The sequence below is a fragment of the Ursus maritimus genome, unplaced genomic scaffold, assembly GCF_017311325.1.
Source record: "Ursus maritimus isolate PB19 unplaced genomic scaffold, ASM1731132v1 scaffold_2, whole genome shotgun sequence".
Taxonomy (NCBI): domain Eukaryota; kingdom Metazoa; phylum Chordata; class Mammalia; order Carnivora; family Ursidae; genus Ursus; species Ursus maritimus.
The window spans coordinates 40,409,651-40,419,617 of record NW_024424452.1 but is presented as its reverse complement, the minus strand read 5'-3'; the positions used below and the strand labels follow the sequence as shown (position 1 = coordinate 40,419,617).

Genomic DNA, 9,967 nt, shown 5'->3' with positions numbered 1-9,967 from the left:
AGGTGATTTTTTTCCCTATCTAGGTTCGCAACCCCCCTGAAACCCAGAAACTCCAGTCAAGACCCTGATTGCAGAGTGGAACGAATGGGAAGCAAGGAGAAACCATCCTGAGCCTCAGCCATGGCGCCCTCACACTGGCCCTGAGACACCTGCAGCCCAGCTCAAACCTCTGGGGGGAAATGTGAGCCTCCTGGAGGGTGAATGATTTGCCCAAAGGTTGCCAGGCCCAGCTCCGAAGCCCCTGTGGCCCCCGCCACACACAGCTGTCTCCTTAAGGGAGACTGAGCCACAGAAGGTGCTCCGCGGACCCTTCCGCCGGAGTCTGCCCCCCCCCCCCGCCCCGTGACCTGGGGTTTAACCAGCATGCAGAAGGGAGATGTCCCCTGAAATCACACACACTTAGTTATTTTTATCTCCAGTTTATTTTTTTAGACTAAGAGCAGAGTATGAAAGTCACAGCCAAAGCACTTGAAAAAGGCCCGGGAGGATGGGTGGGGCCACAGAGGGTGGGCGGGGCAAGGTCGTGGGATTTGGGTCCTGGCTCAGGGCTGGAGGGGAGGGGGCGTTGTTGTCTCACGGTCTCCAAAAGTGTCTGTGCGTTGCATAGGTCTTGTCTTCACAGAAGACACAAGAGGGGCCAGGGGGTCCCCCAGTGGGGGGGCCTAGCCTGGTGGGGAAGGGGTCTGAAGCTGGGAGGGGATGTCAAGGAAGGTCAGGGAGTTAAGGAGGGAGAGGGAGTCTGTCCGTCTGTACATTATATATAGAGATATAGAGTCTGTACATGCCTGCTGGCACCCCAATGCCCACCCCTGTCACCCTTGTCCACTGCCCGCCGCCCCCCAGGGGTGTCTACTTGTAAACTTGGATTCAATCCAAACCACAATCCTGGGAGCAGGAGTGGGAGGAGGACGTGCTTATTGCTGTAAACAGGGGAAGGGGGCAGTGGGCCACCCCCTCGCCCATCTAGTCCCCTCCCTGTGTTCTGCCCCTAGAAGAGAATGATGGGGGTGCCTCCCACGCTTGGATCTGCTCTCTCTGGGGCATATTTGTCTCCAGGGTGACAACAGGGGAAGGTACCAGGGGTCAGAGAAAGGTACCAGAGCCACAAGGCCACCTGGGACCCGTGGCTGTCCCTGCGTCTGGTCCACTACAGTGCCCTACGTGGGGAGAGAGGGGGCAAAGGGGACGGGCACAGATGAAGGTGCAGACCCCGCTTCCAGCCATCGGAGGAGGGATCTAGGCCCCACAGCTAGGCTTCCCTCGGAGAGGTCAAAGTCTCCCTGCCCTTTCCCAGCCCCACGTCTCCCCGCCTAGGCAGGGGCAGAGCTAGGAGGCCAAGAGTGTCATGAGGAAGAAGGCGATGCCCACCGCCAAGGGCAGGTGTTCCCTCTTGGGGCTGGTCCCGCTGATGCTCTTCTCAAGCTTGGGCACCTGGGGATTCTCTCCCTCAAAGTCTTCTGTGGGCAGATGAATAGAGACACTGGTGAGGGCTGGGCTGTGCGCGCGGGCAGGGCACGCGGCAGCGGCAGCAGCAGTGGAGCCGGGACGTGACCACCCACGGGGGGGGGGGTGTAGGAGGGATCCGTGCCCCCGGGAAGGCATGCGAGGTGAGCAGGCACCGGGGAGGGGGCTGCGGTTCCAGCAGTGGCCACCAGAGGGCGCTGCGCAGACTCACCCAGCACGTTGATCTTCACATGGGGGCCCATGGTGAACTGGGGGAGGGTGGGGGCCGGCTTCTCCCCGGAGTGCGATGCTGCGGGGCGGGGTGCGGGTGGGAGAGAGGAGGGGAGAGTCAGGGCCAGGATCCCCCCCGCTACAGCTGGGGAGCGAGTCCCCGCTCCTGTGCCCCCCCTCCGCCCCCGGGAGCCAGGGGAGCCCCGAAGCAGGGAGCCGAGGACGCGGTCGCGGCTGGGCGCCGACGGCACTCACTGGAGGCGCAGCAGACGAACACCTTCATCCTCAGACACTTCCAGTGCAGGCTGTGGGTGGGCGTGGCTGGGGACGAGACGGGGCCTGAGCTGCGTTCTCCCGCTCCGCGCCCCACCGCGCCGCCCCCGCCCGGGCGGCGGCTCCGCGGCTCCGCGGCTCCCCGGCCCTTGGTCGCGAGCCACGGTGGCCCCGCCGTCAGTCCGAGAAGCCCCTTTGGTCCCAGCGCTCACAAACCCTGAGCCCTGAGGTCTCAGTCCCGGGGCGTCCCTCACGGAAGCAGTGACCCTGACCCAAACGTCGGGCTGTCACTAACCCTCTCTCAGCCTCAGACGCCGTCTGAGCCGAAGCCCTAAGGCCGCCAGGCCCCACGCGGCATCCCGGGTGTCGCGCCCAGAGACGCGGACCACGCGGCAACCACGTGGCCCCGCCCCCTGGGGACCCCACCCGCGGCCGGCACTCTGACACTCGCCTTTAGGCCCACCCCCCACCCCCCATCCCCGGCCCCTACGGACACCACCCCCGGCCGGCACTCTGACACTCGCCTTTAGGCCACCCCCCACCCATCCCGGCCCTGCGGACCCCACAACTGGCGGGCACTCGACCTCGCCTTTGGGCCCACCCCCCACCCCCCATCCCCGGCCCCTGCGGACCCACCCTGGCGGGCACTCTGACACTTGCCTTTAGGCCCACCCCACCCCATCCCCGGCCCCTGCGGACCCCACCCCCTGGCCGGCACTCTGACACTCGCCTTTAGGCCCACCCCACCCCCATCCCCGGCCCCTACGGACCCCACCCCCTGGCGGGCACTCTGACACTCGCCTTTAGGCCCACCCCCACCCCCCATCCCCGGCCCCTGCGGACCCCATCCCTGGCCTGCACTCTGACACTCGCCTTTAGGCCCATCCCCACCCTCCATCCCCGGCCCCTGGGCCCTCTCACCCCCTGGCCCTCACTCACTTTTTCCGGCCCCGCCCAGCCCCCAAGACCCCAGCCCGGGGACCCCACCCCCTGCCCGTCTCTCAGGTACACTCTTTAGGCCCCACCCCCTGGCCGCCTCCCAGGTACGCTCTTTAGGCCCCGCCCCTGGCCCTCCGCGACACTTAGGCCACGCCCCTCGGGGCCCCACCCCGGCGCTCACTCCTCCAGGCCCCGCCCAAGCCCCGCCCCCGGCCGTCACTCACAGATGTAGTAGTACTCGTGGCCGGCGTGGAACTCGTAGCCCAGCGAGAAGGCGCTGTAGCGCTGGAACTTCTCCGAGAACTTGATGGGGCTGTGGGGGGCGTGCGGGCGGTTGCACTCCCAGCGCTTGAAGCCTTGGCTGGCGTTGCAGGTGCGGTAGCCGGCGTGGCTCACCATGTACAGCACGTACTGCTCTGCCCCGCCCCCGGGGCCCGGCCCCGCCCCGGGGCCCACCCCCGAGCTGTTGTAGTGAGGGCAGTAAATATCCAGGTAATCGTTCACATTCACCTGCACCGTGTAGCCCTCTCGTCGCAGGCTGCGGGAGAGAGGAAGCAGGTCAGGGAGAAGAAACCCCACGCCAACCCTCTTCCCACGTCGCCGCTCCGCAGACCTTCCCTAGGTCTTCGGAGCTGCCTCTCCTCTCAGTCCCTGTCTCTGTCCCCAGGGCCCTAGTGCCACCAGTCAGTCCCACACTAGCCTTCAACGCCCACGCCTTGTGCTGTCCTCCTGGTGGCCGCCAGAGGGCAGCCAAGGCGCAGGGAAGCCGGGCCTGCCTCTAAAGAAGAGGCGGGGGAGAAGGGAACGTACGCTTTGGTTACCACAGAAACGGCGCAGGCCCCAGCGACTCCCAGACCCAGGCCCGGATTTCCTCTGTCCATTCCCCATAATTCACCACTGGCGAGGAGTGGTAGGGGACTGGAAAGCAAGGGGGATCCCAGAGATGCGCACCCTCCATCACCTCTCCCAGCATGCTTTCCTGCCGTTGCCAGTCCAGCCCCAAGGCCAGTCGGCCAGGACCCGACCTCACAGACGCACGTGTGCAGGCTTCATGCACATACACGCAGAAGTTCCGTGGCGCACACACAAATATGTCCACCGTCCACTCGGGCGGCACTCACCTAGAAGAGCTAGGCTGCATGTGTGTTGGACTTGCATACCAGGATGGGTTGCCCCCAGCCATCTCAGGGTCTCTCGCTGCCCCCACCCCCCTGCTGCATCCCCCGCCCCAGACACACACACACACACACACACACACGCACGCACACAGGCACATGCCCTCTCTACACTATTACTGGCAATTAAGGTCCCCAGGCACATGCCCTCTCTACACTATTACTGGCAATTAAGGTCCCCAATAACGTGAGACAACAGATTGGGGAACTAAGGGACTCAACACCAAGGCTCCACGTGGTATCATGCCAGCCAGCCAAAACTTCCATCTCCATCCATCTTCTTCCACAACCTGGCACCACTGCCCCCTTCATGGTGCTAGGCAGAGTAGTGGGCATGGTGCCCAGACAAGATGGCTGTGCCTCATACTTCGTTGATCCTTCTATGGGACACAGAAGCAGATGCTGGGTCCCTTGTAATCCCCACCTGCCTTGCCAGGCATCATCAAAGTGTTGGTCTTAATGGTGGTGCCTAGTGGTTCGGGGATGGGAAAAACATCTGAATGGAGAAAGAAACTCAGAGAAGTAGGCAGGAGTGCCCCCCAATTTCTTTAGGGTAGGAATGTACACATCTTGTCAGAGAGGAGAACATGGTGGGCACAGAAGGCCTGGGGTACTTGGCAGCATGTCAAACCAATGGGGTCTCTAGTCCTTGGGAACACCCTGAAGGGAGGGACTGGCTCCCCGTGTCACCAAGCACCTCCCAGTTCCACAAATAGTAATTAGATCCATTAGGGAAACAAGCTTGGAGGCCTCCAAATTGGGTGGAGCCTGGAGGGTCCCTCCCCACCTTACCCTACTTGCTTGGCCTGGCTTGTGCCGCCCCCTCCCCAAGCACTCCCTTCTAAGCCTGGCAATAAGCAGAGGTGAGAGCTGGTGCCCGGGCACCTCAGTAGGAATGGGCACAGCCTTCTTGAGTCATCAGGAATGCCACCAGTCCCACTTGGTTCCCACGGGAGTGATGGGTCACTTAGGCCCCTCCCTGGCCCTGGCACTCAGGTGGGCAGGAGTCTCGGCCTGGGGCACTGGGAGCAGGAAAACGGGTTAGACCAGGCCTGGCTCCTGGCGCCACCTGGGTTTGCCTCTCTATCCCCAACTTCCAAGACTAGTGTTGCTCCCCCACAGGCTTTGAGTAGGGGGCCACCAGGGATAGGGAGCCGGGCCTAAAGCCACTGCTGCACAGCCACCGTCTTTGAGCCCCACCTAGGTTTCCAGCCCTGCTCTGAAGTGGCCCCTCCCTGGGGCACTGCCCAGATTCCCCTACAACACAGCCCATTCTCGCAAGGAGTAAGCCAAGGCCAGAGCTATTGGGACAGGTAACCTCAGTTTCCTCAACAGGGCGGGGACGAGCTTTATGGAAAGGTGGCTGGACGAGCTCCGGTGAAGAAAAGCCATCTTTTACCCCTCCCTGGGCTGGGTGGCAGGAAGAGCCCCTGAAATCCCCCCAAGCTGGGCATGTGGAAGGAAGAGTGCCTTGTGGAATAGCTGTGGGCAGCTGGTATCTAGTGGGCAGGGGGCTGGTGGGCAGGGACCGGGTGCCAGAGTCCCCAGTCCCAACTCCTGGGAGACCTGCGTGAGGTGTCTGCTTGGCTTGGGCACTTTAATTGAATCTGTCATCCTCCCTCCCCTGGCAGTGGAGAGAGAGGTGCCACCAGGCCCAGCAAAGCTCGGCAGCTAACTCCTCCTCTAGGGCAGCAGCTCCCCATCCCTGGGGGGTGCGTGGGGGGACCTGGGGGCTGGGGTGTGCCTGCCCCTTCAAACAGTTCTCTATTCTTCTTCCCTTCATCCCCTGCTGGCCTCCACCCCTCCCGAAGAAAGGCGAGTGCTGACACACCCCACCTAGAGGGGGTGCCCCCTCACCCCGTTATTTCGTCTCTCCCGGCTCTCACCGCCTCCGGGGCGCATTCCGACCCTTCTCTGTAACTCCTTCAGTGCCCCGCCTGCTCGAGCCTGGTGGGGTGGGCGGCGGGGGAGCAGGGAAGGAGCAAACTTCTCCCCGCGGGGCAATTAGGGACAGGTAAACAGGGTGTCTAACAAGACCAGGGAGTGGGGAAGGCATCCCAAGGGGCCCTGAACTTGTTTAATCCCTGCCCCCACGCCTAGAAGCCGGGATGCAGAGCTAAAGAAGTGGAGGAGAGATGGCAAGACACAGACCCGGGTTCTCCTCCCCTCTAGCGCGGCCCCGAGGCGGCGCGCCGCTCGCTCCAGCAGGCGAGGCTGGACCACGTGCGCGCGGCGTGGGGTCCGCGCGCCCGGCTTGGGTTGGGTGGGTGGCGGGAACGTTCGCGGGGCGGCGCGTGCTCGCTCACACCCCCGCAGCCCTCCAGGCGCTCCCTGCGCCCCACCCCGCCGGGTCTCGCCATCCCCGGGCCGCGGCCCGGGCTTCTCCGGGCTTCTCCGGGCTTCTCCGGCCGGCGTCGGTCGGGTGGGGGAGAGGCAGCGCGCCCCACATCCCCGCCCCCTCCCTGCGACAGCGGCCGGCGGCGGCGAAGGTTTATTGATCTGCAGCGGCGGCGAAGAGCGAGAGACCCGCCGAAAGCGAGACACACACGGAGTGAGAGGAGACGCGCGCAGCGAGAGGGGAGACTAACAAACCCGGGTCCCCGAGCGGGGACAGAGCGAGACACAGCGAAAGAGAGGGAGAGAAAGAGGACCAGAATAAGAACGGAGGGAGGCGTGGAGAAAGGAACAGACGTGGGGGCCGATCGGGGAGGCCCCCAGACAGCAGAGACTGAGACGGCTCTTGGTGGCCGGCAAGGGGGTGCGGGGCAGAGGCTCGGTGGCAGGGAGAATACGCGCGCAGAGGGAAAGACCAACAGGGACATAGTACAGCCTCAATAAATATTTGTTGAATGAACGTGTGAATGAAAGAGACATCAGCAACAGAAACATTTCAGAGAGAAAGAGGTAGGGAACCGGCTAGAGAAAGATGTTCCCGAGGCTTCTTGAGTCAGGGGCGAATAATAGCGCCTTGCTCCGTTCTGCAGAGCAATGAAGCACAGGGCCAGGGGGCATACATTTGGCCATCAGCCGGTCCTCCCACCCCCACCCCAAATTCAATTCCGGGCTCAGGGGACCCCCTCGACCTCACATTCTCCTTCTTCCTTCCAGTATAGTACCCCTCATCTCTAGTTTCTGGGCCAGGTTGGGAACTGATCTCTCCAACTGGAGGATCAAACCGAGAGCCTGAGTGGGGGGACGAGGGACGAGATCACGACTGCCGTGCAGGGCACTGCCCCCAGGTCTGTCAAAGCAGGCCTCTGCACGTGTCCCCACCAGCACCCTCCCACGTGACCCCAGGAGGCGGGGTCGCAAGACCCTCTCCACGTGACCCCAAGGGGCAGAGACCCTCAGCACGTGACAGGGGGTGGGAGCCCGGCGCCCAGCTCACGTGACCGGGGGGAGGGGGCGCAGGAGCCTGTGGCTCGGCCCGGCCCCGCCCCCAGCTCCCTGGCCCTCTCCACTCCCGGCTCCGGAGCACGTCGCTCTCACGATTTATGGGGCCGCGGCTGCCGCAGTGAGGGAGCCGGGGAGCCCGGGCGCAGCGGCAACAAAGGCCGAGGAAGCGAGGCGGGGGCGGCGGCGTCCTCCCAGCCGGGTGCGCGCCCCCTCCCACCTCTGCCGGTCCAGACCTGCGGGGGAGCGGGGAAGACAGGAGGCTCCCGGAACCGGGCTCCCCCACCCCCTCCCAGGGCTTTCACCTGAGCCCAGGTGTATGCGGGGGAGGGGAACCTGATCAACAACACCCCCCCCACACAGCCGTTCCCGCACACCCTGGCTCCGGCTTCCCCTAAGAACGCGGGGGGTGCCCCGAGGGTGGTGGGAACCCGTGGCCCCTCACCTGCGTACTCTCCACTCCCCGCCAGACTCTAGCGGGGCGGGGGGAGGCGGACGTGTGAGTCTGAGGGAGGGGGACGAGCTAAATAGAACAGGGAGTCAGCCCCCAGCACCCCCCGGAGTTCTTCGAGTCCCGCTCCGGGGGGGAGGGGCCTCATCCCCACCCCCGAGGTTTCCATGGGAAGCGAGAGGGGGGCGTCGTTGGCTCATCCCCACCCCCAGTCTGACACTCCGGGCGCGAGCAGGGAGAGAGGGGGAGGCGCGGAGCCCCAAACAACAAAGAGCGGAGCGGCGAACGGCAGCCCCTCCCCCGGGAGGTTGGGGGTCGCGGCCGCCCGGCCCTCCCGGTCCCCTCCCCTGGGGCCTAGCCAGTTGCTCCCGAGTCGCCCCCCAGGGTGGGAAGCCAGAGGTAGTGCCGCCGCCGCCGCCGCCTAGGCAGGTGTGACAGTGACCCCCGCGTCCCTAGGGATGCCCCCAACACACAGACACACACGGAGGCACGGCGGGGAGGAGAAGACAAGGGCAGCGAGGACTGAGCAGATCAAGGACCTGGCCCCGCAGCCGGCACCCAGCCTCCGCGCCACACACCCCGGGAAACCACACGGCCGCCCTGACACCCGCCCAGACCGCGGCGGCGCCGGCAGCCACCCCAGCCCAGACGCGGCCGGCCACGCGGACAGCGACCGCAGCCCCCTCCCCGCCCCGCCGCCCGCTCCCACCCCCAGACGATCGCCGACGCAGACACACAAATCACACACTCAGACACACACGCACACTGACAGCCGCGCACGCCTGCTCACACTTGGAGCCACACGCCGTCCCCAGGCCGGGCGTGTGTGTGCGTGTGTGACACGCCGACATCTGCCTGCCTCTCTTCCTTTCACCGGTACCCCACGTTTCCATCCCCACCAAGCAGCACCTCCAAGACCCCGGCCTCGGCGACCCAGCCCCAGCTCACCGCCGCTTGGCTTTCCCCCACAACCAGGGCAACCCATTCGGCTTCCTTCTGAGGAGGTGCAGGGCCGGACTCCCTGCCTCAGCTCTGGACCCCACTTTTAAAGCAGGAGTCGTAGACAGAACCCCTCGAAAGCCTCACCGCTGAAAACGGGTCATCCCTGCCCCCCCCCCCGTGCGACGGCCCAGCACGGCTGAAGGGGGCGAAGATGGGGGACTGTGCGGTGGGGGCACGCTATTCCAGGGGCGGTGCGGAGAGAAGGCAAGGTGGGGTGCGGTGTCCCCCGAGCAGCCTCCTCCGCACGGCCCAAGTCCTCCTTCCTAGACCTCCAGAGCCTCTTTCAGACACCCCCGCGAGTTTCACAGACGCCCACAGAGTGTGTCCCCCTCTCCCTCGTTCCCAGCCCCCAGCCGTGCCTCCCAGGACCCCCACCCCAGGTGCCCTCAGGACTTCCCGGGCCCACCGGCTCCCCCTCTCGCAGACGCGGGACGCACTGGGCTCCCTGGGCCCCCGACTCACTGCTGGTTGGAGCTGTTCCAGTACACCGCATGCCGGTTTCCCAGCGCCCCCCCGGGCCCCTGGGCCAGCAGCGGCAGCAGCGGCACGGGCACGAGCAGCAGCAGCAGCAGCAGCGGAGCCGCCGCCATCCCCGGAGCCGCCGCCGCCGCCGCCCCCCGACTGAGCCCCGCGCTCCCGGCTTCTCGCGTCTCCGCTCCCTGCCGCCGCCGCCGCCGCCGCCGCAGCCGCCGGCCCCCGAGCCTTAGGCCACGCCCCCAGCCCTTCCCTCCGCCCTCCGGGCGCGCCCCCGAAGCCCCGCCCCGGGCGCGCTCCCGCCTGGCCCCGCCCCGCTCGGGCCCGGAGCGCGCGGCGCTCGAGAGGTGGGGACGACGCTGCCCCCTCGGGAACAACCGGCCCGCACCTCCTCTCTCCCTCCGAGGTTTACTATTTGCTTCCGCGGGTCCCGGGCCTTCTGCTGCCCAGTCTCGACTGCCCTGGAGAAGGATTAGGGGGGCCCAAACCGGGGTCTCGATTTCCCGTGACCACATCCATCCCTGGGATGGGGCGAGGGAGATTTGAAAAGGAGCTGGGGGTCCAAGGACCGCTTCATAAACAGAAC

The 9,967-nt window shown here is 65.6% G+C and overlaps 1 protein-coding gene across 1 annotated transcript; it reads right to left on the bottom strand.

The window, feature by feature from the left end:
- Positions 1–440: 440 nt before the first annotated feature.
- Positions 441–9,497, bottom strand: EFNA3 (ephrin A3). The gene is made up of 5 exons (XM_040634565.1): positions 9,370–9,497; positions 3,111–3,424; positions 1,930–1,995; positions 1,676–1,753; positions 441–1,457 (listed from the first exon to the last, which is right to left on the bottom strand). The coding sequence occupies exons 1-5, from the start codon at positions 9,495–9,497 to the stop codon at positions 1,327–1,329; spliced, it is 717 nt and encodes a 238-aa protein (XP_040490499.1). The 3' UTR covers positions 441–1,326.
- Between the last annotated feature and the right edge of the window lie 470 nt (positions 9,498–9,967).

Bases quoted from the DNA above. Each gene is read 5' to 3' on its own strand.
- EFNA3 (XM_040634565.1), bottom strand. From the start codon at position 9,497: ATGGCGGCGGCTCCGCTGCTGCTGCTGCTGCTGCTCGTGCCCGTGCCG. The intron at 3,425-9,369 runs GTGAGTCGGGGG...TCTCTCCCGCAG, and splicing joins TGGAACAGCTCCAACCAGCA to CCTGCGACGAGAGGGCTACA. The intron at 1,458-1,675 runs GTGAGTCTGCGC...ATCTGCCCACAG, and splicing joins TGTGAAGATCAACGTGCTGG to AAGACTTTGAGGGAGAGAAT.